At 50.3% G+C, this 27,408-nt stretch overlaps 1 protein-coding gene across 1 annotated transcript; it reads left to right on the top strand.

Annotated features, from left to right (window-relative positions):
• On the top strand, positions 1-27,408 carry IL12RB2 (interleukin 12 receptor subunit beta 2). Its single transcript, XM_057399231.1, has 16 exons — positions 1-28; positions 6,779-6,867; positions 11,664-11,679; positions 12,466-12,580; positions 14,417-14,592; positions 14,787-14,926; positions 15,718-15,862; positions 18,644-18,723; positions 20,129-20,345; positions 21,418-21,612; positions 22,856-22,957; positions 23,036-23,191; positions 24,080-24,217; positions 25,440-25,527; positions 26,114-26,213; positions 26,935-27,408. The coding sequence occupies exons 1-16, from the start codon at positions 1-3 to the stop codon at positions 27,406-27,408; spliced, it is 2,259 nt and encodes a 752-aa protein (XP_057255214.1).

The raw sequence follows: 27,408 nt of genomic DNA, 5'->3' as shown, positions 1-27,408 counted from the left end.
ATGCTCACCTCTGGCCATGAATGCATTGGTGAGTAAACTGACAGCAGGAATTTTGGTAACAATCCAACATCCCTTCATGTCTTCACTTCCAGATTCTTACTTGTCAGACCTATTTGTTTGCTCTGCTGTTTGTCCTCACCTTCTTTGCCTTTGGAAAGCATTTTGTATCCCTCTTGTGTCTTCTTTCCACCAAGTGCAGTATTTAGGGGTGCAAAACCAGCATCCTGAGTGGCGGGGATTGAACTATTGGTGAGCAAGTCCAACAGCGAGATCCTCATAGTGAGCAACCCATGGATGTATGGATGGCCTGGTGCTTCGAGTCAAATCAAGATATTGCTCTCAGTACATCCATTTTAACACCGCAGGGTTTACTCCCTCCCTCCCTCAAATATTACATACTCAGCCTTGATGTGAACCTTTTCCTAGGTTTGGTTGTCTTGTTGGTGGCCGTATCTCGTGCTAGGTGATTTCCACAGATTATTTATCACTTTGCAATGAATTTTGTGGGTTGTTCAGCTTCATTGCAACGTGGGGTTATGCACGTTGGAGGCACATAAAGGAAGTATATGCTGAGTAATGTCTCTACCCACAGAGAGCACCAACAAGTGTTGATCTCTGATGCAACCTTCACCCAACCTGCACGAGATTGCAAAGTCATCTGTGTTATCTGCATGGCATTATTTTATGACAGGACATTTTCTTTCTGTGCTGAATGAGTAACACAGAGAAAGCAGCTGCTGTCAAGCTGTAGATGGACCTTTTTATATAAATGGAAGGAGAGAACAAATGAGTAAGAGATGGGTGTAGTCTCTTCAGAGCTTCAGCAGGCTCAGAGCAGCAGAGCCATCCACTGCCTGCTCTTATCTCCATCCCATCACACTAAAGGGTGTATCAAGTGTGAGCTTGTGAACTTGTTGGGGCACAAGCCCTGAGCTCTGCACTAGGAGTTACCAACAGCACTGGTGCAGATCAGCCAGAGACACTCCCTTTGGCACTTGTTCATCGCCCTTCTTCAAACAGCATGCTTGAAAATTAGTTAAATTAAATGCATAATGAAGAAACAACAAATAAACTTTGTGCAGAGTAATTTAGGCATTAAATGTATGGAATCATGGAATCCCAGCCTGGTTTGTGTTGGACCGGACCTTGAAGCTCCTCCAGCTCCAAACCCTGCCATGGGCAGGGACACCTTCCACTAGAGCAGCTTGCTCCCAGGCCTCAATATCCATCGAGAGCTGCAATTACATGCAATCAGCATGCAAAACTGTGCATCAATAGCTACAATTTTAAATCATTGCTGCTGCTGCTCTGCCACCATTACCTTGCTTCCTGCCGGAGGACACAGCACTCATTCTGCTTTAGTGTGTGAAGCACAGGAGAGATGGGTTTTAGTCTCAGCTCAGTCACCAGCTGGCTGCGTGACCTTCACCAAGTCATTTTGCCTCTGTTTCTCTACCACAGAGCCAGGACAGTAACAATGACTCCCTGCAGCAAAGCCTCGGGCTCTAAAGCACCGTGCGGCATTTGGTGACGGTACAAGAATAGGAAGAAAACAGAAACATTTTCTGAGTCATCTTGTGCTGCTCCTTTCTGTTCTGCATCATCTCCCGACTGCTCCATGCCGAAAGGTCTGCAGCGTTGGGCTGTCAGTAAGTGGGGGACGGGATTTACTGGCAGATAAATACACTGCCGAGCCTAAACAGGGAGTGAAAGCTTCAACGTTTCACACAGCCCAAATCACAGCGGCAGAACCCGGGGGGTTCTGAAGGCATCGGCAAAAGATCAAAGCCCAGGTTGTGACCAACACGTGGGCAAAGCTGCAGAGAAATGCTTGGGTCAGCAAGAGCCGCTTGAAAACGCAGCGATGGGAAAGTGACAGCAGGAGAAATGGCCACGGAATGAAAGCGGGAACATCCAATATAATGATGCTATTTGGTACAGCCTCTCCCATCCCTTCGCCTTCGGGAGGGTTAATCCTTTAAGAGGGATTATTCACGGGTACAGGAGCTGAGCACGACGGTGGGGACTGAAACCAAACTCGCATTTCATAGAAGAGGGTGCGAGAAGTGAGGCTGTGGCTTGTGTCTCGGCTGGCTTCACTGAATGTCGGCTGCACAGAGCCACATCGATGGAAATAGCACTTGTAAAGCCCTGGGAGCAGGATTCAGGTGGACGATAGAAGCATTGAACACAATGAACAGAAAACAAGCTGTGGAAGAGATCTATTAAAGGAGATTTCAGGACTGCTGCTTACCAAACCAGCCAAGACTTTCCTTAACAGAAAGGAATGATTCTTGCCACAAGAATAGTAGGAAAAACCACAGTTCTTCACCTCTTAAAGGATGCAGGGTGGTGCTGTGTCTCACACATCACCTGTATGATGCACAATCACAATCTGCACAGCAGATGCAAAACTAACAGAGCCAGCACACAGACTGTCTGAATACTGAAGATGTACAAACACGCAGTAACTTACTGCAGTGAGTTAGTCCCTATTCTGTTGCTTTAGTAGTACCACTGCAGAGCTATGGACCAAAACTCCACTCCATGCTGCAGGGAACCCAGCATCTGAGCAGCTAGAAGTCACTAAAGCAGCTGAAGTGACTGCATGGCTGCAAGAACGGCAGCAGGAATGACCAGACCAGGCTCAGCTCCTGGCAGAACGGTGTGAGCCTGGGCTGTGGTTTGACATTCAGCAGACTGAGAATTCCTGTCCCATCCATCACATGTGCAGTGGTTCCACCTCTTCCACGGTGCTGATGTGAGTCATTGTTCAGAGCAGCAAACTGCATCAGAGAATGAAGATGCTGTGAGGGCTGGAGCAGCCCTGCTCTGGAGAAGAGAAGGCTCCCGAAGGGGAGACCTTAGAGCAGCTCCAGTGCCTGAAGGGGCTGCAGGAAAGCCTGGAGAGGGGCTTGGGACAAGGGCCTGTAGGGACAGGCCAAGGGGAATGGCTTTAAGCTGCCAGAGGGGAGACTGAGATGAGCTCTTAGGCAGAAGCTCTTCCCTGTGAGGGTGCTGAGGCGCTGGCACAGGGTGCCCAGAGAAGCTGTGGCTGCCCCATCCCTGGCAGTGTTCAAGGCCAGGTTGGACACAGGGGCTTGGAGCAAGCTGCTCTAGTGGAAGGGGTCCCTGCCCGTGGCAGGGGCTGGAACTGGGTGAGCTATGAGGTCCCTTCCAACCCAAATCACTCTGGGATTCTATGACTCTATTACAAGTCTAAGTTATACCCAGCCGATCACAATTCCAAGTAACAACATCTGTGATTTGGTTTTGTTTATTCCATGTTCAACACTGAATTAATGGTACCTTCTTTCAGCTTCTCAAGCGTTACAAAGGCTTTGGTGTTGGTGCTGTATGCCGGGTTGGTGACCACAGAGGGCTGATGTGCCAAGTGTTGGTGTTGTTGGCTCCATCTGCTCCAGAAGTCCCTGTCCTCAGCTGCCCATGGTGGCCCTGCTATTCAGAAGGCTCTTCCTGAGTACCCTGGCTATCGGCTGTTGAAAGCTCAGCACCGAAGAGCCAGAGAACATCTTGTCCATAGGGACAGTGGCTGATGATAGAGGGTTGGCAGCATCACAATAAAACCACAGACTATGACACTGCAACAGCAAGCAACCACAGTAAGATCAATGCAGTGCTCATGGTGTGTCCAGAGACCTCTCATTCAGTGCTGTACAGATTTCCCTGTGTGGTCCCTGGTACAATCAGCTCTAGAAACTGTTCTCCTTTCTGGAACCGCATCACCAAAACCAGAGCAAGAAACCAACAGATACTCCTAGAGATCACACAGAAAGAGCAGGCTGGATGGAGCCACAGGGTGTGAGATACCAGTCTGAGAGCAGCCTGTGAACCTCTGAGGCCTTCAAGCAGGCAGAGTAAACAGCTTAGGGGTTTTTAATGATTATCTTGCTGACAAAAGGCAATGGAATTATGTGGAAGACAAACTGAAGGCAAAAGATTGTGGCTTACCCTGGAAAGAGCAGGATGCAAACCCCATTGCAGCTCTGCCTCAGCTGGACTGGACAAGGTGGCAAAATCCCAGCCTGGTTTGTGTTGGAAGGGCCCTCAAAGCTCCTCCAGCTCCAACCCCTGCCACAGGCAGGGACCCCTTCCACTAGAGCAGCTTGCTCCAAGCCCCTGTGTCCAACCTGGCCTTGAACACTGCCAGGGATGGGGCAGCCACAGCTTCTCAGTGCCCACAGTGCCTCAGCACCCTCACGGGGAAGAGGTTTTACTTAAGATCTAATCAAAGTACTCCAGAGAATCTTATGGAGGAAATACACTGGATAAACAGCCCTGCTCCTGACTGAGCACCGATGGCAACCACAGCGGCGTTTCGGATATACTCATGTCCTCTTTAAGCACGCAATGATTAACTCTGTCACTCTCCCCATCTCAGCGCTGGTGACTCACCGCCATTCCCCCACGATTCTTCAGCCTCAAGGTTATTTCCAGACCTACAACCTGACACAACCAGAGAGTGCAAGGGCTGCACCTGCAGATTTCGCTCCTGACTCTGACCTCTCCTTCCTTCAGTCACAATTTCAACCCAAGCACTCGCCTGCTTCCTGACCGGCCTCCAGCCTCCTTCAGTCTTCAGCTTTAACTTTCTCTGAGTTGCATTACAGCAGTGGGACAGGAGGCAGCTCTGCGCCTGTGTTTTTAGACAGCAGATTTTTAACTCACAAAGCCAGCGAGCACCGTGGCTGAATGAGCCATTCCTGCTCCTCGGGACCGGATTGATGGGCTTTTAGGTGCACTTTTGGTCCCAGATAAATGACTTTGTCATTCGCTCCCAGAAAGTGGGCATGAGCTGCTGCAATAATATACATTCAAATGGTATTACATCATTTACAGCCACTTTATTTTCACCATCTATAGGGAAAGTCTATATTCTTTACACACCCTTTTTCTGTGTTCCAGCGCTCATTGTGTTATGAGGGTGGGCTGAAGCAGAGAGCATCTTAACACTGGAGGAGCTACCAATGAAAAGGCCTTCCAGATTCATACCGCAGCAAGCTCTGCAGAACTAAGGAGGTGAAGTAAGGGCAGGCACCCCTACATCTTGTCCCAGGGGCTTGCCGTAACCACCATCACATGCTGTTGGCAGCAAAGGTCTGCAGGGACACCGTTTGTCACCCTCCTCCTGCAAGCAGTCTCCAGGCAAGGTATCTGGTATTCCCTGAAGAGCTCACTGAACAAGCTTCCTTCGGTCTTGCATTTCCAGGTGTACACGGGCATGGCTCACTTGCACCGTGGATCCCAGACAGCACCAGTGCTGGTGTCAGGATCTGGCCGCTGCCACCACAGACATGGCAGCTTCTCACATCAGCTGCTGCTGGTGCTTTCCCAAGCTGTGTTCCAGGGTCACCCCCCCTCCCCAGAGAGCTGATGACTCCGTTCTTGTCTTGACATCACCCCTGCCCATAGGGCGGGATGCTGGCACAGCAGCCTTAGCACCGGCACCTTATGCTTGGGCTCCTGTGCTGCAGCCAAGCCCGGGGCAGCAGGGCTGCAGTGAGCACACTCTTTGCTATAGGACTCAAAAGCAACACATGTGTGCTCCTGGAGCTCTGTGCTCCATGCAAGACAGTGAACAAAGAGTTGGCTGAAAAAGCAGGCTTTGGTGCTGAGAAGTAAGCAAAAAAGAAAGGAGAAAAGGAAAAGGGAAAAAAGAAAGGAACAAGAAAAAAAGAAGAAAAGAAGTAAATAGAAGAAAAGAGAAAATAAAGAAAGAGAAAGAAAAAAGAAGTAAAAATTTAAAAAAAAAGAAAAAGAAAAAAGAACAAAAGGCGAAAGAAACAAAAGCAAGCCACTGCAGCTGATGTGTTGGTGGTTGCCAGTTTAGCTTCCTGTCCCCATGACACAAAACTTGTGTCACTTGGGCCACCCGATGGGCATCTTCTCTTCATCAATGAGCAAAGCACCCTCAGCTCTGCTCCTGCCAGCCGAGCCCAACGTGCCACAGCTGCTTCCCAGGCTTTTCCAAAGAGGAGAAGTGAACTCATGCAGCGAGGGGTAGCACTGAACCAGGTAAGAACATGAGCCTTGCGAACACAAGGTGAGATCCCATCCAAGTTCCTGATGGCATCCTGCAGGAATCCTGGTTTTGGCTCAGGGCTGGGAAGTGCTCTTTGAAAAGTGAAAATGGAGATTGAAGTAAAGGCAGCCCCAGGGGAAGCAAGATACAGAGTGAAGAGAAACTGGTGGGGTCTGGAGTTCTGTAGGGCACAGCCTTATTCCATTCATGCGTGGTGTTTGAATGGGGATCTCCGGAGAGAAGCCCAGATGCGGGATGGAGCCGGGAGGAGAGGGCAGCTGGGCTGCAGGTTCAAGCGCAGAACTCCAGGCTCCTGCAGGCTGCACACTTTGTGCTTCCTCCACCTCTTCCTTCCAATGCCAGCCCCCAGCGTAGCTGTGTGACGCTTGTCAAGGTAGAAAAGGAGCCACATCAGAGAGATGCTGCCAGGAGAAACGTTGCTGATGTCCAGAAAGGACAAGGAATGATGGCAACACGATGCTTTGTCATTAGAAGCGCTTCTAAATGTGGCGATAGCTCGTGGGAGAGCTGGAAAAAACCCCACGACAGAAAGCAAGGACTGTGTTAAAGAGAAGGTAAAATCCGCAGTGGCACATCCCAGGACAAGCCCCTCAGCCCTGCACGGGAACCCGCTGCTGTTTCCCAGTCCCAGAAGCGCCGTCAGTGACTGGTTTGTCCCTGGAGCTTCCCGGACCTTTTCCAGGTAATTCCCCCCCTCCTTTCCCTCATCCCCAGGCCCGGTGCCGCTGCCGTTACGGGGGAGCTGCCGCCGTGCCCCGCATCCACCCCCCCTCTCCGCCGCACCCGCTGCCGGGCTCCGGAAGGTGAGCGGGGACGGACGTTCCCCCCGGCTCCTCCAAGCGCGGCTTTTCGGTCCTCAGCGGCGGTTCCCGGGGCTCAGGGAGGCGCGGCACCTCCCCGGTGGGACCTGCGGGATGCTGTCTGCATCGGGATGCGGCTTGTTCCGACACGCGGCTTGTTCCGACGTGCTCCTTGTCCCGGGATGCTGCCGCCTTCGGGATGCTTCCTGTCCAGGGATGCTGCCTGTTCCGGGTGCTCCTTACTCTGGGATACTCGCTGCCTCAGAATGCTTTACTCCTTGGGATGCTGCGTGCTTTGAGATGCTCTCTGCCTAGGAATACTCCCTCCCCTGGGGTGGCAGCTACCTCGGGATGCTGCCTGCCTAGGGATGCGCCCTGTCCTGGGATACTGAGAGCACTGGGATGCTCTCTGCACCCTGGGACAGTCACCTAAGGGAGGACATCCTTCAGAATGTCCCTTTCCTTCCTGCAGTGAGGTCTTACCAAATACCCCTCGCTCAGTAGCTCTGGTGAAGAGTCACTGACCTTGACCTTGGGCAGATGGCACCAAGGCTGCCATTCCCCACCCTGGGCTGGGTGCTGCTGTCCTCACTGGGTCTGTGGCAGCCGGATTGCTCCCCATGTGCCTGCCAGTGGTGGGATGTGTCCCACAGTGCTGTCAGTGGTACATGAGAAGCAGCAAGTTTGGGCACTAACAGTGGTTTTATTCTGGGTAAACGTAACAGTGAGAAATGCTCCTCTTTCTGCTGACAGTCGGTGAGTTTCTCCTGCAGGTTCCTGAGAGAGCCTTAGAATGGACACTTGCTCTGTGGGCAGCAAAGGGCAAAGTGGGGGAAAGGGAATAAAAGATCACTTAAAAGCAAACTACAAGGACCTATAAGGACAGGCCAAGGGGAATGGCTTTAAGCTGCCCAAGGGGAGACTGAGATGAGCTCTTAGGCAGAAGCTCTTCCCTGTGAGGGTGCTGAGGCGCTGGCACAGGGTGACCAGAGAAGCTGTGGCTGCCCCATCCCTGGCAGTGTTCAAGGCCAGGTTGGACACAGGGGCTTGGAGCAAGCTGCTCTAGTGGAAGGGGTCCCTGCCCGTGGCAGGGGTTGGAGCTGGAGGAGCTTTAAGGTCCCTTCCAACCCAAACCAGGCTGGGATTCTGTGCTGAAGTTGCAGAGCTTCTGTGCTTTACAGGGGATTTCATTGCAGAGCCTGACTGCTGCAAAGAGCCGACACAGCGATGGGCAACCCCTCAGTACATAAGGCTGTGTAGCCTTTGTGCTTTCAAGTGAGATTTCATAGAGATAAGTCTGCTTGAAGAGGCACAAACTCATACTCTGAACCCCTTGCGTACTTCCTTTACCTTGCACTTACCAGGACATTGTCCTTTATACTTTCTTTAAGTGAAGCACATCAATGCTATTTTCCCTCATTGATGTGCAGTCTGGAGACGTTTTTCTTCTTAAAGCTCCCCCCCCCTCCCTTATATCTTTGCTCTTTGAGGGTAATTTCTCATTCTTCTTTCATATGTCACCCTGATCACAGTTTAAATGCTCTGCTGCACTCACAGGGTGCTGCATAAACTGTCTAGCACTTACCTAAGGCAACCACCGATGAACATCATTTGAAATGAGACTATTTCTGTCAGTTGACTCAAGCACCGTGGGCACATTTTGCTGTCTGAAGGATGTTTACACAGTACCAGGCAATTTCAGCTTAGTGGAAGGCAGGGCATTTACTTGAAGAACCTCGGGGTGGTGATTGCTCATCATTGCAGTTACTAATCACCCATGGAAGGCACCACGAAGAGTCTTTGTGTAAAGCTGAGGCACTGTGGCCAGGCTCAGTGTTTCTGTCTAAAGAAATCTGGGTTTAGATAAAACAAGGTGTTAATATGCACTTTAGAATCATAGGATAGGGTTGGAAAGGATCTTATTTTGGCAAAACTTAAGTATTTCACATTCACCTCAGGTATCAGCTTAAAAGACATGGAATGGCTCCTGTCTGGGAGCATTTGGGCATCCTAAACCAACCTGAAATAACTTTGGTGGTTTTATATCAATATGCACCTGGCAAAGGCTATATTGTTCAATGCATCTCCATGGAAGTGCCCCTCCATCCAAGATGGCATGTAAAACAGCCAGGATTTAAAGATTCCCTTTACATCAGTTTGTTTCCAATGTGGCATCAAGTTATTGAAGTAGCTGCATCCCTGTCATAGGTCAGGAGTTACAGAAAGTGTTTGTTGGTGTATTCACTTCTGAAGCATCTGGTGTATTCACACTGCTCCCGTAGGCCTGCAGGGTCAAAAAGGAAACAGTTAAAGGTGGTTGCAAAATACATGGGGAAATCCTGAGCTTAGTTCATGCTGACCCTGAGTAATTTGTACAGAATGTTTGTGTTCATGACTTCCACCACCGTGGAGCGTGGGCTTGATGTGGGTCTGATCTAGGAAGTCTGGACGCAGCATAGGTTTGCATTTGAACCGAGTTGTTGAGCAAGCCCGTGGAGTTCAGAATGTTTCAAGAGCTGCTTTGTTGGGCTGCGTTGCTGGCAGTGTGCTGAGTGCATGTCCTCAGCTCCATCCATCCATCCGTCTATTCATCCATCCATCCATCCATCCATCCATCCATCCATCCATCCAGGGTCAAACAGTCATCAATGCACAGGGTGCCCAGAGAAGCTGTGGCTGCCCCATCCCTGGCAGTGTTCAAGGCCAGGTTGGACACAGGGGCTTGGAGCAAGCTGCTCTAGTGGAAGGTGTCCCTGCCCGTGGCAGGGGTTGGAGCTGGATGGGCTTTAGGGTCCCTTCCAACCCAAACCATTCCATGGCTCTATGATTCTATGAAATAAGCTGCATGTGAGGGCTTTCCTTTTGGGAAGAAGCCTAAAGAAATCATAAGATTGATGGTTCCCAAGGGATTATCCAAAATTTCATGTGTACTACTCAGGCCTGGGAATCTCAAGACTGCATTAGTCATCTGGGATGAGATCAGTTCTTCGGGATTTGGGGTCATCAGTACAAAGTCTGAGCCCAGACCAGCTGAAGAGCTCATGAGGTCCCCTGTGGGGTGCATAAACACGGTTGCTCCTCCGAAAGAGGATGCAGGAATTTGGGAGAGAGGGAGCTGTGAAGGAGCAGGGCCTGCAAACCATGTTTTGGGGAGCAATAGCACGATGGGTACTGATGGTTTGTCCTTCACAGAAAGACTTCTGGTTCTGGGCTTGCAGGGGGGCTTTGGGAGGGAAGGGAGCAAGGATTCAGTTCTTTACCCATAGAGCTGTCTGGTTTTTAAGTACAGCATTTTGAAGTACCCATAACTCTGCCATTCCCCTCGATCTTGTGCCTGTCTCTAGGGAAAACCATCTAAAAACTGGCTGCTGCTTGGGATGGGGTCTCGGGAGTCACAACTCAGCAACGTTAGCAGAGAATGCTCAATAGGGAAGTCTTGTGAAGCAAGAGATTTGGCTCTTCTGAAGCTGTAAAACAGTAACACACAAATACCTGTACATTATTTTCCCACCTTTTAGGAGCTGGTAAAACTCATTCATTTCTCTACAGGGAGCACAATGCTGTTTGCTGCCGTGCCCGCTGTCATTTGGTTCTTGGCGCGCCTCGCAGCAGGTAAGATGTGTGGTTTTATTCCTATGTAGCAATTACCATTTCAAAGAAGCACTCAGGTTAATTGGGGGATTTCAGCCTCTGTGCTGTGTGCTGGTAAACATCTTTGTATAGAAGAGAGCAAAATATGATGCTTGATTAGGGTATGCTGTAATTTCTGTGAGAACTCCCTGATCCATTGCTACCACCGAGCATCCCTCATTCTCCATGGCAATGCCACTTACCCTGACCATCCAGAGAGGCTGTGGGCAGCAGTGCCTGGTCTGGCAGCACCCCACACACTGGGAGTAACCTGGGCAGGGGTACAGCCTCACAGCAGCAGCAGCAGCAAATAGCATAGCAAATACTTGCAGTAGAGAAAATAGTTACAGGGAGTTCTGCAGGGGGGTTATTTGGTTTAGTTCAAGGCAGAGCTGTTGGTTAGGTGAGGAGCATCTCCATACTTAGCTACCACAGAGGCTTCAGAACTCACAGGTGAGGAGAAATGGGGCTCCCAAAGTGTTTTCCCATATCTTCTGCTGCTTCTAATCTGGTTTGAGCAGAGCACGTGTGTCCTGGGGCCTGCCAGCAAGTGCCTGCTCCCATAGCGGAGCACAGCATCACTTGTCCCCATCTGCATCCCGTGTTACCTGGAAAAGACAGCAACATGCAAAGGGAGGTCTCACCATGTCAGTGGAAACCTTACTGGTCTCTTCAATAACAACACACCACTGCTTTGCTGAAACACAGATATTGCCTTAAACTGCAGTGAAACAGTTCTGATAGATTTTGCCTGGGGCTGTGCTAGTTGTACAGTGACTGGTAGCGAGCCCGTGGTTTCTTACCCAGTTAATAGGTTGGTGAAGACTGGGCACAGCAGTATCCCAGAAGATACCACGCACAGGCAGGAGCTCCTGCATTATTAGCAGAGATACCCTCTTCCTGAAGCACAACACGTTGTACAAGTGCTGTATCCACCTTGAACCTTTGTTTTCCCATTCTGTTGCAGAAGCGAGCAGTAAAGGGGACGTGACTGCTGGCAGACTTCCCCATGGCGCCGCAGAACTGTGTGACAAAGGGAATATGACTGCTAACACCTCTTCCCATGTCCAGCCTGGGAGCAGCATCACCCTCTCCTGCCAGCTGAAACCCCAGCAGCACAGCAAGCAGTGCAGGATAGCTATTTTCTTTAACAGCTCTGAACGCAATAGCAGTTACAGCAGTTCTGTAAGCACCAGGTTTCTAGTCCATACCTATGGCAAACACATGTTTACGTGCAAAATACTTTGTGAATATGGGAAAAAACTCATTTGTGGAATCGATATTGAGTCTGGAAGTAAGGAGGCTTTCATTATTCCTTGTTCTTACCCCCCCCCCCCCCCCCCCCCCCATGATTCTTATGACTCCCAGTGGTACCTCTGAGACATGCACTGGAAACCAGCAGCGGGTGGCCTTTCCCAGAAAAGATGCTGGGTTTTGGTGGCTTTTTGTATTGAAAAGATTCCTGGCTGGAACTGTGCAACTCCTTTATTCATAAACAGAGAGCTGCTACAGAAAACTGCCTGCTCAGAGCAAAGAGCATCCGTTCTGCTCTGCCCCTGGCACCCCCCAGGACACAGGGGACTTATCTGAAAGAAAAACTCTAAGGGAGATCTTTGATTTTCTTCTACCCTGATGAGCTGCTGCTGCTGCAGCTCTGCTAGTGCTGCTTTTGTCTTTTACATAAGAATAATTGGTTGCTTCAAGCAAAGCTTATGGTGCCTGGTCCAGGGAGCTGGTAAAGCCTTGTATTCATCTGGCACCCCTGTAAAGTCACTTGGGTTTCACTCAAGTGTTTCAGCAAGCTGCAGAGATCAGAGTCAGCTCTTGTCACTTAGAAAAATCATCACCCTGAGTATTTTACACTTATTTGCCCATAAACACTTTAAAAAGAATCAGCACAAACCCAGCATTTCTTAAAACATCTCCCAACAACATCTTTAAGGAAGGGTCTGACAAGAATATCTGTTTAAGATCCTCCAGATGAGCCAAGAAACGTATCGTGTGTCCAGCATGGAACTGATGGTCACCCCATCTGCACCTGGGATAAAGGCAGGCTCACGTACATCAACACTACATATGTAGTACAGTAAGTAACAGAGGGTTCTTTAACACGGATGGCTTTAAGCTGCCAGAGGGGAGACTGAGATGAGCTCTTAGGCAGAAGCTCTTCCCTGTGAGGGTGCTGAGGCGCTGGCACAGGGTGCCCAGAGAAGCTGTGGCTGCCCCATCCCTGGCAGTGTTCAAGGCCAGGTTGGACACAGGGGCTTGGAACAAGCTGCTCTAGTGGAAGGGGTCCCTGCCTGTGGCAGGGGTTGGAGCTGGAGGAGCTTTAGGGTCCCTCCCAACCCAAACCACTCTGATTCTAGGAAGATTTACCCTTATCAAAGCACATGGAAGAGCTGGTTTATGAATAAGTCAGTCCAAAGCTGCCGTGATCATAGGAGCCAACTGGAGCAGAGGGTTTTAAAGCCCCTTTTCTGCTCCCATCTGTGTGCAGGCACTGCAGTATGTTGACTCTTTCTGGGCTCAGCAGGCAGAGGGTATGCCAAGACAGCTCTCTTTTGGAAAGGGAAGGTCGGCAAGGGAAGTGGTCTTATACCAGCTGCTCAAACCTGCTGTTTTCCCAAGGTGGATCTCCTCTATTTAGTAACCCTGTGGTCAGAGCAGTGCCTGCACCAGAAAACCTGCAATCAGAGCTGCTCACGGTCTCAGAGGTTGCCTGAGGAGACAGCGAGGGACTTTGCTTGGAAATGTGTTATTTTTGCTTCCCGATTTAGACCCAACCTGTATTTTTGCTCTCTCTGTTTTTTGCTGAGCCTTTGCTGAAAACGATTTTGGCAACTTCTCCTACAGCAAACTGTGGGGAAGGAGCAACCTAGAGCCTGCCAAGGCACGTTAGGAGATGTTTAGATTTCAGGAATCCATTGTGCCTAGGAGGAACCTTATTACAAACCTTGATTCAAGCAAATATCTGAGTAGAATGAATTGATTTTGCCCTTTAAAATGGCTGTGTAAGATGAAATAGGCCACAGTAGTTTCTGGTGCTGCCCGTTGACCTTGCTTTGCGAGGCTCATTCTTCACCACCTTCTGTTGGCCAAAGTAGCAGCAACTTTCTTAGTAGTGTGCAGAAACCTGGTGCTGCTCTTTAAGCAGAAGAAGGATTAGGTAGCATGGAAGACAGTAAGGAAGTGTGGGTAATGAGACCTGTAACTGTTGTAATATAGAGATGTAGCAGTGCTTGCTAGTAAGTTATTAAATACATCACAAAATACAAAAGGTCCACCTGAAGCAACATGATAGAAACATCTCTGGTTCAGGTGGAAGATAATACACAGAGAAGCTAAACGAGCTCACCAAGGCAATGGGTTGAATGGCAGGTTGAGAATGAGAGGTTGTGTTTGAAGTCATGGGGTCTGACCGTTACGCTACAGATAAGTTATGCTTTTAATCACTGACTTAGGTAAAAGCAACAACAACAGAAACCTCCCAAATCAATCATCACCCCAAACTCTTTGTACCAAAACCTATCTGTGCTCATCATAGTAAGAGAAATATTAAGCAACCAATATGAGGTAATTATCATAAGGAACCTACTCGCATACTTGTGCAGCTTGGTGGGAAACCGGCAGCATTTCCTCTGTCTGCAACCGAACCCAAAGAGCACTTTAACACCTTTACTGCTGAGTTAGCTAAAGGAGTATCTCCTGTAACCCTGCATATAGATGGATGTCCCATGGGGCAGGTGACCTACCTGGACTTTAGTGCAGTGGTCCTCCTTCGAAAGCCAGTGTGCAGGGGAGATGCTGAATGAGCCCTAGGGGACCTGGGGACGTAGAGTCAAGGCCAGGCCCCAACACACTCATGGTTCAGCTTTCTTGGCGTACAGGACAGCATTAACCAAGCTTTTTCCTTCTCTCCCAGGCTATCAAATGGGACAGATGTCTTATACATCTCAGAAGAAAGCCTGGACACGAGGTTTGGCTCACTGGCTCTGAGCAAGCTGAACTTTGACTCTACTTACACCATCGTGGTTGCCGCCTCCAACGAGCTAGGAAGTGCCTTTTCACAGCCTCTCGTGTTCATGTTAATAGACATAGGTAAAAGCCTTAGTTAGCACTTCTCAGTTAGGTACAGCCCTTTGGAAAGACACAAAACCATTTTGAGCACCTTGTTTACACCTCTCAGTAAAAGCCTCCATCTCTAAACCAGCAATTCTATTTCCACGCAGCCGCCGTTCCGAGCGGCGCCGCGTACCTGACCGCTGTTTGCTTCTCTCTGTTCTTGCTGCTAGTGAAACCACATCCTCCCAAGTTTTCAGTGGAATTTGAGCATTCTTCTGCCACCAACTGCACCCTTTCTTGGCACGACGAAGCACAAGCGCAGCTCTGCAGGCTGAGATACCGTCCACTTACCAGGCACGCCTGGAGCATGGTAATCCTCTCCTGAAACAGGAGGTTATGAAACTTGAGGATGCTTTAATATTGTTATTTCTTGCTGAATCTTTTTGCCCAAATTTTCCTTTCTTTGCCCTTTCGTACCATGTTTAAGTAAAGCTTTTGCCTGCCAGTCAAAAACATTCATTGGTCTAAACCTGAATGAAGGTAAAACACTGATCCTCTAAAAAAACCATGTGTGTAAGTATTTCCCTTTATGTCAAACATCTGTGTGATGCACTGAAGAATCTGAGGTTATGTTTGACCCACCACTTTGTTGCAATATGGTCATATTGAGGGTTGGAACTAGATGATCTTAAGGTCCTTTCCAATACTTATTATTCTACGATTCTGTGTCCTTTGAAGGTCCCTTCCAACCCAAACCCTATAGATACTATAAAACTATTCTATGATATCTGCTCATCGTAGCTCATAGCTACAGATGTGCAAACATTTCCAAGGGTTTGGACCTTCCCTAGCCTCATTGGAAGTCTTTGCTTTTAAGTGGTAAAAGCTGTATTGCTCGAAGCAGAGTAACAGGAAGTTTGTTACCTCCACATCATTAGCTGAGGGATTTTTCAGATGAAGAACTGGAAGCCTGATGATTCACTGCATCGGTCTTCAAGTTGTTAAATTCACCCCAGAATCGGGTTTTCCCCACTGCTGTTTGAAGATGTGTTTTCATTGCTGGGCTTCCTTTGGACATCAGTAATTCAGCCTGTCACTGATCTCAAACTTTATTTATTTCCTTGGGAGTTTAACGTTAAACATCCTTTGTCTTCATTAAAGGTTGAAAACGTTCAAGGTGAAAAATGCAGTCTTTATGGTCTGGAGCCTTATACAACCTACGAGTTCCAGCTCAGCTGTAAAATCCACCCCAAGCATGGACTGTGGAGTAACTGGAGCACGTACCAGAACCGGACTCCAGAGGCAGGTAACACAAGTCAGCATCTCCTGCACTAACCCAGTGTCTAACGTTCACGTACAAGAGGAGCCTTCAGCCAATGAAGTCAAAATGCAGCTGGGTTTTTGCAGGTTGCTTTGCAGAGCCTTTGTCGATGCAGACTTGGAGCTAACAGGGAAGTAACTTCTGTAAGAGAACTGCTTTTTGAGCAAACAAAAAGTGAAGCTGCTCCAGTTTCTCACAAAACAGGAGTTCGAGAGTTCACCAAGAAGGTCTGAGGATACATTTATGTGATGTTGGTGAAGGGTGGAGTTGTAGTGGCCTCCTACATCATAGAACCCTAGAATGGTTTGGGCTGGAAGGGCCCTTTAAGCTCCTCCAGCTCCAACCCCTGCCACGGGCAGGGACCCCTTCCACTAGAGCAGCTTGCTCCAAGCCCCTGTGTCCAACCTGGCCTTGAGCAAGGCATCACAACACATCAGGAAAAGGCAGAGTTAGGTGAGGAAAGAAATATTTTTCACACTGGTTCATATCTAATGGTTTTAATGAATCCCTGCAGCAAGTCCCTAACTCAAGTCAGGGCAGCTGCGGTGTCACCCCAATGACACACAGCTTGGGCAGCACATCCTGGGATCTTGAGTTTCCTCAGCCATTTGGGAAGAGGTGGCTCAAAGAAGAGGTGAATGCTGCATCCCCAGCAGTGCTCAAGGCCAGGTTGGACACAGGGGCTTGGAGCAAGCTGCTCTAGTGGAAGGGGTCCCTGCCCGTGGCAGGGGTTGGAACTGGAGGAGCTTTAAGGTCCTTTCCAACCCAAACCAGGCTGGGATTGTGTGATTTGCAGAGGAGCTGAATGGATTGGCTGGAAACCGTGCTCTCCCAGTCCTGCTGGTGCTGGCAGGTTTGAACAGAACAGTTCAGTTTTGCCAACTCATCTCTTCCCAAGGAGTTAATTCACTTGGAGCCTCCCCACATGACCCCTCCATAGCGTGGTGGTGTCACTGGACACCTCTATAGCTTTGGCAGAGCAGAACCTGGCCAGGCGTTTGGGTAGATCCTACCAGGAATTAGATGAGGAAAGAGCATTTCTGCCCCAAAGGATGCCAGAGCAGCCTCCAGCTCACTCTGCACCAAACCAAGGGTGATTCTACTGGTTTCTGCCAACTCTAACCCCTGAGCTGGCCAGGGCCTGCCTTCACCCGGAGCTGCACAGACTCACATGCTGCAATACTTTCAGTTCTTAGGGGAGAAGACAGCTTCTCAGAAGTCTGTGCCTCAGCAAAGATGTGTCAGCTCTTGGGCAGCCCTTCCCTTCATCTCTACTTTGCTTTCGTTGCTCTTTCTTTTGTAAATTACTATAAGCTCTTGAGGCTGGTGCCGTTATTACTCATCCTATTTACCACTACTGACGGCATCAGTTTCTGCAAGCAGCATTGATTGATGCAAAAGGTGTAAACTTTTCCTTCTCTCCCCCACCTTCCTCTCAACAGTCCTCTCAACCTCCTCGATGTACCCTGGCTTGCTGCAGCATCTGTAGTCATCACCCCTCTGCCAATGGGTGCTGTGAATGAGAACCTTTATAGCTAACCAAGGAGCGTTTTCTGCCCGCGGTGACAGAAGGGGAGGCTGCAGCTGAGGAGCTCTGGGTCCATCTGGGTTGCCCTTCTCCGAAGCTCTGCACATGAGCTTGGCCTTTTGCAAACTCAGGAGTGCACCATTCCAGTGAGAACTTTGCTCCTCTTTTTCCAAGCATGCCCTGCACAAAACTTGCTTTACGCAGTCGCTGTTCGTAAGAGAGAATGTTTGCTCCCTGCAGGTTCTTCATGGTGGTTCACAGGGAAATGAAGTTTCAAATCCAGGCTGGAGCCCAGCAGATGCTACCCCACATTTTACTTTTTCCTGCTCTGAGCTTGCCCCTTCCTCCCTTGCTCACAGTGAGCGTGCTCTGGTTTTATTCCTTCGGCCAGCCCTGCTTCTTGTTTCTATTCCAGTCACCGTGTGCAGTTGCTACCAAACCAATAGCTCATAACATTGCTGGCACCAAGCGCTTTTTCCACCTTTGAGCGCAGCGAAGAGCAGAGGCAGCCCCATTCGAGCTGGGGTTGTGCAACAGCGTTTGCTGAGGTTATTAGCAACAATTATTATCCGAATGCGATGAGTTTCTGCTGCTCAGGGCCCTTGAGGAGCCAAGCTTTGCTGCCTTCTGCCACACTGGCTTTCTTTATGCGTGCGCCTGGTTCTGAGCTGCTGGAGCACAGTCACCAGTTTCTGCAGCCAGAACCTTGCTGCAGTGCTGTTTCAGAAGGTTCATGCAAAGCACCTGGGGTTTGCAGTCACACTCTGACTATAAGGAGCGGCATGGAAAGAACAAGGGGTTTAAGCTACCTCCGATGAGGTCCTCCCAGCTACCTGTTAAAGACATTTACTGCCTAGAGCCAGACAGCAGAGTCCTACAGACCTTACAAACCCTATCATTGGCTTAGGATTGATGTAACCAAACCCAAGGACCTCAGCTTCGAAGTGTAGGCTTCCTTGGGAGCCATTCTGATTCCCAAGTGCAGGGTAAAGTCACCAGCAGATCAAAACCTTCTCTTGGGCTTACGGTTTGTTCTCTCCATGACTACCATCCTCAGTGCAGCTGAACCCCAGCTACAACAGCCAATATGGGTTATTGCATATTGCATCATTTCGGGGACATTTTAAATCTTAAGTTTCAATTGCCTCAGCATTTTTACCTCTTCACCTGCTCGATGTCTTCTTTGTCTGCTTCCAAACACAGCTGTTAATGCTGTGTGCCTTTTCCTTCCATACCAGTGCCAACAGGGGTCCTGGGCGTCTGGTACCGACAGCAGGACGTGGGCTCCCAGCAGCAGAACATCTCTCTGTTTTGGAAGGTGAGTTCAGGGAAACCTAAGCAGAGGCAGCAATAACCAGCGAGGTTAGAGGAGGAACTCTGGTTTACGTGCACACAAGGACTGAACCCAAGGAGAACACAGGGATATAGAATCCCAGAATCCCAGACGGGCTGGGGTTGGAAGGGACATTAAAGCTCACAAAGGATTCAGATTCAAGCCCAGCTGTAGGGTGAAAATTCCTCATCACTGCACATCACCATCCAGCTCAGGAGGAAAGGGTTACTCCAGGTCTGCTGTACCAGCACTCCCACTAAACCCAAGCCCTGTTACGGGCGTGAGTTTCTCCATCATTACCAGCCCAATCCTAAAGCCAGGTCCAAGGGGAATTTCTGGACTGTGGGGCACTTCCTTTCAAAACGAGTCGGATTATTCTTGTTTTTAAAGCCTAAATTATCTTCAGCTTCCAGTCTGCAGTCTCCAGGCGCCTTTCCCCTTCCCCACACCTCTTCTCCCCCAGCAACAAGCACCACGCTGTGAGTGAAAGCACAAATTCTCACAGCATTGCATGACCCAACCACTGCGGCTTGACGATAGTGAACTTAAAGACCTTTATGTTGTGATAAGGCGCTGGCGACACTTTCTGTATCACAGCAGACTTCCTGCTGCATCGCCCATAGAAGGGGTGCGATACACTGCGCTTAGAGCTTTCATTTCAGCCTGCGAAGCAGAAGGCTCAGCACAAGGCACTACCAATACATGTCCTCCTTGTACCACACCGATCCCAAAGGAAGGATTGCCAATTTGGAATCACGGAATCAACCAGGCTGGAAAAGCCCTTTAAGCTCACCCAGCCCAACCATCCCCAGCGCTGCCAAGGCCACCACTGACCCATGGCACCAAGGGCCTCAGCAGACACATTTTCCTATTTTTAAAAGCGTTTCCCCCCCCTTCCTTTCCTTGTTTTGTTCTGGCAAAACCCAGCCAAAACAAAATGAAGTCACTGCAGGAAACTGAAAGTGATAGTGCAACTGCAGACGCTGGGGTGGAGAGACCAGCAAGAGGCGTTACATGGGACAGCACAGATCTGCAGAGATGGGTATTGCACGTGGCTGAATTTAAATGATCCTTTATCGTGGATAATAATTCCTTGTCATGGAATAATAATAATTATTAATCTAGAATAACTGATTAGATCTAAGGCAGAAGCTCTTCCCTGTGAGGGTGCTGAGGCGCTGGCACAGGGTGCCCAGAGAAGCTGTGGCTGCCCCATCCCTGGCAGTGCTCAAGGCCAGGTTGGACACAGGGGCTTGGAGCAAGCTGCTCTGGTGGAAGGTGTCCCTGCCCGTGGCAGGGGTTGGAGCTGGAGGAGCTTTAAGGTCCCTTCCAACCCAAACCAGTCCATGATTCCATGATATTTCCATGATTCCATGCACTTCCCTCACAGGCTTTGAGCAAATCGGAGGCAAGAGGAAGAATCCTGCAGTACACGGTGACCTTCAAAGCCCTGGACCAGCAGAGCCCCGTGGCAGAAGCACACCTTACCACCCAAACCAGCTATGCCAGGGTCATGCCAAGGGTAAACTACAAGATAACAGTCACTGCCGAGAACTCAAGGGGCAGATCCCCCCCTGCATCCATCACGACAGACCTGGGCATCCAGGGTAAGGGCTTCGGCTGGGTCTGGAGGGTGGGAATCACATCAGCACTCTGCTTTGTGCTACATGCTTAGGTCCCGGCGCCTCGTGCTCATCAAGGTCCATCTCAGTGACTCTTCAGGGATCTGTAGGTCTAGTTTTCAGTGTGGTCAAAACCCGAGGGCAGCAAAATGAATGAATGAGTGCTCCCTGAACTCCCCCAGCCCCGAATTCCCTGTGCTGGTACCGGACACAACGGAGCCTCACCGTGTCGGGTGAATTGCTCCAAAGAAGCAGATCTTTATTTGACCTTGTCCTGGTGCAACATCAGTCAAACAGTGACCAAGCCATTACTCTTTCACCTTTCCCCAGTGCTGCACGGGATGCTTTCCTTTGGGAGCGGATGCACGGCTCCTCAGCTCACAGGCTGCATTGATTGCATGAGCCCTTCACTGAGTGGAGACAGGACTGGGGCAGAAACAACACTGGTATCTGATTACGTGGAGGCAGTAGGAAAAGAACTGCTTTGTGGGCTCAGATCAATTGTATTTGTTAGGAAAAAAAGTTAGAGAAGATGCTTGGAGGGGGCTTGGAGCAAGCTGCTCTAGTGGAAGGTGTCGCTGCCCGTGGCAGGGGTTGGAGCTGGAGGAGCTTTAAGCTCCCTTCCAACCCAAACCAGGTTAGGATACTACGATTCTATGAAAGCAAGACCTAGACTAGATGTCCCAGCACCCTGTCCAGCATCTTTAAAGCAGCTTTTGTCTTGTGGAGACCATGTGTGTTTGTGGCTCTTCACAGAACAGGGTGCTAGTACATGCTGTGACAGCATCTCTTCAGGTTTGGGGATGGTGGAACAAGCAGTGCTAAGTTCAAACTGCTGCACTATGGGAAAAGACAAGAGCATGGCTCTACTCCTATCAGCATAGAGATCACCCTTGTATAAAGACCTTTTCTATCAATTGCAGCTCATTTTTATACTTCACATGATGCCAAACTGGATGAGGCACAGTAAAACACGTATGAAACTCACCGAGTCCTCCTGTGGTTAAGTCTGTGCTGATGGTGTCTTCTTTGTCTGGTTGATCTTTCTCCCTGTAAGATCTACCTCCTCCTCAGGAAGTCTCTGCCATAGCCATGGGAAACAGCAGCATCCTCATCAGCTGGAAACCACCCATCAGCACCACTGCATCCATCAGTGGCTACGTAGTGGAGTGGGCAGACACACACAGCAGCCTGGAGCCCCATCCAGCCTGGGTAAAGCTGCCAGCATCCAACCTGTCCACAGTGATAGCAGGTAACTGCCACCTGAGGTGAGATATGACCGAGGTATTGTGTTATTTAGACAGGTGATTAAGGAAGGTTCTAATTGTTCCTCATTCAGCATAAGTACTGATGGCACACAAAGCTTTCAGTATAGGAGAAAAAGGGAATCACTCTGGACTCGGCTCTGCAATCACCCTCAGGTCAGATGTAGAGCTGATAAGCAAGATGTCTCTGAAAAACCCCTTTCCTTCCCAAATTAAAGAAGCCAGCCAAAGGTACTAGAGAACAAAGCTTAAGACTATTTCCTTTCTCCTGATTGCTGGTTACTAATCCCACCCGGTACTACATAGAATAGTTAGGGTTGGAAAGGACCCTAAAATCATCCATTTCCAATCCCCCTGCCATAGGCAGGGACATGTCAGTGTCCTGCACGCCAGATAGCTATGCAGGTGACAAAAAGTGTTACCCTAATTAGTGATTCCTGTCATATTATCCCAGAATGTTTTGTATTGAAAGGACCTTAAAGCTCCTCCAGCTCCAACCCCTGCCATGGGCAGGGACACCTTCCACTAGAGCAGCTTGCTCCAAGCCCCTGTGTCCAACCTGGGCTTGAACACTGCCAGGGATGGCACGAGGATGCTCAGGGGGTGGAGCACCTCCTGTATGAAGACAGGCTGAGGAAGCTGGGGCTGCTCATCCTGGAGAAGAGAAGCTGCATGGAGACCTCAGAGCAGCTTCCAGTATCTGAAGGGGGCCTATAGGGATGGTGGGGAGGGACTCTTCATTAGGGACTGTAGTGACAGGACAAGAGGTAACGGGTTCAAACTGAAACAGGGGAAGTTTAGATTGGATCTAAGGAAGAAGTTCTTTACTGTGAGGGTGGTGAGGCACTGGAATGGGTTGCCCAGGGAGGTTGTGAATGCTCCATCCCTGGCAGTGTTCAAGGCCAGGTTGGACAGAGCCTTGGGTGACCTGGTTTAGTGTGAGGTGTCCCTGCCCATGGCACAGGGGTTGGAACTGGATGATCTTAAGGCCCTTTCCAACCCAAACTATTCTATGATTCTATGGGGCAGCCACAGCTTCTCTGGGCACCCTGTGCCAGTGTCACCCCCCACCCTTTCTTTAGGACAGAAACAATAATCAGAAGATTATTTAGGAAAGAAACATTAATAATGAGAAGATCCATCTCCGATTTAAGCAGCTGATGTAAATACTTCAGCCATGACGGTAAATACTTTAACCAGTAACCATCCCCTTCTGCTTTCCTCACTTAGAACACGTAAAAGATGAGGTGTGCTATCAGATCAGTGTATTTGCCCTCTATCAGGACAGAGCTGGACGGGCTGCATCAGTTAAGGGATACTCAAGTGCAAAAGGTAAATCACAGCACTGCCCTTCCGGATATTTTTAAGCTAGCTTAAGCTCTGCTTTAAAGTCAGTCTTGTGTCCTGCAGCTCCATCAGCTGGGCCCCAGATGCACACAACCCCGCATGCAAACGGCATCTTGGTTTCATGGGAAGCAATCCCGGCCCAGCAGCAAAGGGGCTGCATCACAGGGTACCACATATACCTGCAGAAAAGGGACAGGCAGGCTGACCCACGTGTCTACGGTAGGTACCTGGGGAAGGCCAAGGTGATGTGCACACACTGCGGGTGGGGACAGGCGGGAGGGAGATGCCATCAGGAAGGGTCTGTATAGTCAAGGAGTCAGAGGCAGCTCACCTGCCATGGGGATTAGAGCAGCAAGGTTCAGTTGTCTTGCTCTGATACAGATGCTGCATATCCAGGGCTTTCAGCTTTTAGCTGCATCATCCTAAGCTATTTTGAGAGTAGAACCAACAGATTTCTCTCTGCTATTATTAACATCATCGTTGTCATCATCATCACCACAGAATACTTGTGTTGAAGGGAGCTCAAAGCTCCTCCAGCTCCAACCCCTGCCACAGGCAGGGACCCCTTTCACTAGAGCAGCTTGCTCCAAGCCCCTGTGTCCAACCTGGCCTTGAACACTGCCAGGGATGGGGCAGCCACAGCTTCTCTGGGCACCCTGTGCCAGCGCCTCAGCACCCTCACAGGGAAGAGCTTCTGCCTAAGAGCTCATCTCAGTCTCCCCTCTGGCAGCTTAAAGCCATTCCCCTTGGCCTGGCCCTACAGGCCCTTGTCCCAAGCCCCTCTCCAGGCGTCTTGTTACCCTCTTAGGTATTGGATGTTGTTAATGGATGTTGCATGGCTCCACCATAGACACCTCACTTTAGACTGAAATATTAGCTTACCAAACAACAGTATTTGGGGGTCAGGATACACAATCCTAGGTGGCCAGTCTATACAATGGCACAGGTCCAAGACCCTTTACACCCCTTCCAATGATTCAGTAACGTAGGAAAGGAAATTAAAGCAGCAGATAACCCTCCATGCTCCGGCTGCCCGGCTCACTGGAGTTAACCGCAGCAAAGACACGTGTGAGGTGCTTCATGTGCTTCTCCTCCTCTTCCTCGCAGCCGTTTCCAGTGCGACAGCCCAGCGCTCACTGCACATCACTGACCTGCAGCCCGGGGAGCACTATGTCCTGTGGATGACGGCATCAACGCCTGCAGCAGAGGGGCCCTGGGGCAACAGCGAGCTCATCTGCTTGGAAAGTAATGAGCCTCTGCAGGGCTGTGGGGCCAGGAGGTATCCCAGCCCCGGGCTCCTGGTTTTCCACGCTCTGGAAATGCTTTTCCTGCTCCTCTTTAGTTACTGAAGATCTCTTGTTGTCCTTTAATTGCTCAAGAGTTCTACTTTCAGCTGGTTTCAAGGGGTAGCATCTCTGTCTTCAAGCTCCCAGTTCTGTGCCAAGATGTTGGCTGTATGGCTTCATAGTACTTAAACACCAGCAGGATGGTTTGCTGTGGACAGGGAAGGGTGGGTTTGGTCCTTTGCCTTGCTGGCCCTGTGTGCTTCAGTCTCCGGCCCAGGTATCCATGCAGGAAGTCCTGCTGACCTCCATGTGTTAGTGGCATTCCATGGGCATTACAGGAGCTGGCATCTCAAAGCCTTCCCGAGGAGCACAGCACCCCATGCTCCTGGAGCACACATCTGTGTCTCAAGTGGTCCCTATTCCTGAGCCCCACAAAGGATGCAGACTCAAGATGTTCTCCCAGAGCCTTCTGGCCACAGCTAGTGTCAATAAGCAGGGTTTCCATCCTGCAAACCACATTGTTTGCATTAAATTCACTTTGGGCCAGTTCAAGACGAAGTGGTCACGGCACTGAGAGAAGGGAGCTGGTAAAATGTGTGTTGAAGCACTGTCAGGAAGGCGTTTTGCTGCATTTCCTCCCCAGCAACGTGCCAACACAACAGTTTTAAGCCCCTGAGTCGTGGACGTTTGGGGTTTCATCTCCACAGCGTGGGAGCAGGGCTCCCCTGGAGGCAGAAGGAATCCAGGGAGGCGAGAGGGAGAGGACATTAAAGCAATCCAGCCTGGTTTGTGTTGAAGGGACCTTAAAGCTCCTCCAGCTCCAACCCCTGCCACGGGCAGGGACCCCTTCCACTAGAGCAGCTTGCTCCAAGCCCCTGTGTCCAACCTGGCCTTGAACACTGCCAGGGATGGGGCAGCCACAGCTTCTCTGGGCTGTGATTCTGTGCTTCTATGAACTGCATGTTCTGGGCTGTGGACCACAGATCTCAATAGACACTGGTAGACATCCCTGTGTTAAAGCGCTGCTGTCCCCAACAGTAGATGCAGATTCCTGGATTTCAAACCCCCAAAACACGGCTGTGTTTTATGGGCTCAAACACTGATCAGGCCTCGGTTGTCCTCCCACTTGAAGCAGTATAGTTAGATCTTTATGTTTCTGACAGAGACGTTCTGCATTCCAGATGCTGGGGAATGGATGGCTGTTGTGCTTACCTGCAGCCTCTTCCTCTTCTCAGCCTGCATGTGCTCCATGCCTCCAGCAAGAAAAGCGTGAGTGGATCCATCATTTCCAGCAAAACATGGAATTGTTATAAGAAGGGATGGTCGTGTCCTTTCAGGACATCTTGGGGAGCAGTAAGGGTTGTTCTGAATAAGGGCTTCACATATGATAACAACACCCACTGAGGTTAAAGTACAGCCTCATTTCATGTAGCTGGTGTATTTTAACCTAGAGCCTGTGTGCCTCCACAGAAACAAACCTGGAGAGGTACTTCCTTGGCAATCAATACGGGAGCAAAGTTAAAGATCAAGAACTGGTTTCCTTTAGAGGGACACACAGATGCTCCCAGCCAGTGGCCAGGACCAGAGCTCATGGCTGTATCCAGCAAGCTCTGCCCACTGGGCTGCTGTTGGTTATCACGGGTAAACCTCAGGCAGGAGGGTGATGCTGGGCAGCACCTGCTCAAGAGCTGCTCTACCCCATCAGGCAGCACCAACCTGCTCCCCGCAGGTCCCTGCCACGGCAGGTTCTGTTACACTGAGCTCTTTGGTCGTCACATGCACAAAGTGCACATCCCAGCTCAGCGCTGTGGGTAGCAGCACTCCTGGTTCTAATTGCACTTAATTCCATCTGCAGATTACACTCACTCCTCACCATACTCGTACCGCAGTGGCAGAGCAAAGCCATTCCAGACCCAGCCAACGCTACGTGGGCCAAGAACTACACATCTGTGAAGGTGAATTGTACTCTCTTTTCCTTCTAATGCCATCCCCTTCAGAAGGAAAAGCGATTGGAGCCATGCAAGTCGGTCATCTCCTCGTGCAGCACATCCAGCAGTCCCTGACAGGGGATAAGCTCTGTCTTCATACTAGGTTAGACTGGAGGATGCATCGTAGAATCCCAAACTGGTTTGTGTTGGAAGGACCTTAAATCCAGCTCCAACCCCTGCCACAGGCAGGGACCCCTTCCACTAGAGCAGCTTGCTCCAAGCCCCTGTGTCCAACCTGGCCTTGAACACTGCCAGGGATGGGGCAGCCACAGCTTCTCTGGGCACCCTGTGCCAGCGCCTCAGCACCCTCCCAGGGAAGAGCTTCTGCCTAAGAGCTCAGCTCAGTCTCCCCTCGGGCAGGTTAAAGCCATTCCCCCTTCTCAGGCAAATTAAATGCAAAAACAATGCCGAGACCTTTCCGCCACTGGAATAATCTCCCCAGGGAAGCAGTGACTCCCCAGTACTGGACACTATCAAGAACTGGCTGGGCAGGGTGCCGGGACATCCAGTCTAGGTCATGCTTTAGAAAGGTTGGACCAGATGATCCTCGAGATCCCTTCCAACCCGGTACTCCATGACTTTAAGCAGTATTAGGTGCTGTGCAGAAGGATGCTTGCAGTGGGAGGGTGGGAGGCCACAGCACGTCAATCCCATGGTGACCTATCACTGCCGCGTGTTCCCACTGCAGGCAGAGCTGCGCTGGCCCTCCAGCCTCTTCCTGCCCAGCACCAGCACCTTCGAAGAGCCTGAACCAACACAAGTCGAAGAAGCCCTTGTGAAGGACAAGGCCCTCCTCAGCAGCAGTGGCAGGCAGGGCCGTGGGGACTGGGCGCTGCAGAGCAGCCGGGGGCACGAGGAGCCTGTCCCCAGCACAGCAGATGAGGAGGTCTGCGAGCAGCAGCTGCCAGACCTCTACAGGAGGATGGTGGAGGAGGAGCCCTCGGGGCACACGCAGAACGTCCCCGAGTACATCGCCAACCCCAGCACCAGCACAGCCCCCCCGTACCTGCCCCTGGGTGCGGGCACTGCTGAAGATCTCCCCGAACTCGAGTGCCATGCGCTCTCCGTGTTCCCGACAACCTGCTTGACGCCCGTGTTTCCCTATGGAGGGAACCTCACCTTGGATGCGGTGAAGATAAACTGCAGCTCGCTCACCAGGTAG

Source organism: Pezoporus wallicus, unplaced genomic scaffold (genome assembly GCF_028554395.1).
Source record: "Pezoporus wallicus isolate ANWC-B61680 ecotype Strahan unplaced genomic scaffold, APGP_CSIRO_Pwel_v1 contig_11395, whole genome shotgun sequence".
Classification (NCBI taxonomy): Eukaryota; Metazoa; Chordata; class Aves; order Psittaciformes; family Psittacidae; genus Pezoporus; species Pezoporus wallicus.
This window is presented reverse-complemented; position numbering and strand designations above follow the sequence as displayed.

What these genes read in the sequence shown, in the direction of transcription:
- IL12RB2 (XM_057399231.1), top strand. Translation starts at nt 1, where the DNA reads ATGCTCACCTCTGGCCATGAATGCATTG. An exon ending in CGAGCTCATCTGCTTGGAAA is followed by an intron (nt 24,218 to 25,439) that starts GTAATGAGCCTC and finishes TCTGCATTCCAG; the next exon opens with ATGCTGGGGAATGGATGGCT. An exon ending in ATGCCTCCAGCAAGAAAAGC is followed by an intron (nt 25,528 to 26,113) that starts GTGAGTGGATCC and finishes TTCCATCTGCAG; the next exon opens with ATTACACTCACTCCTCACCA.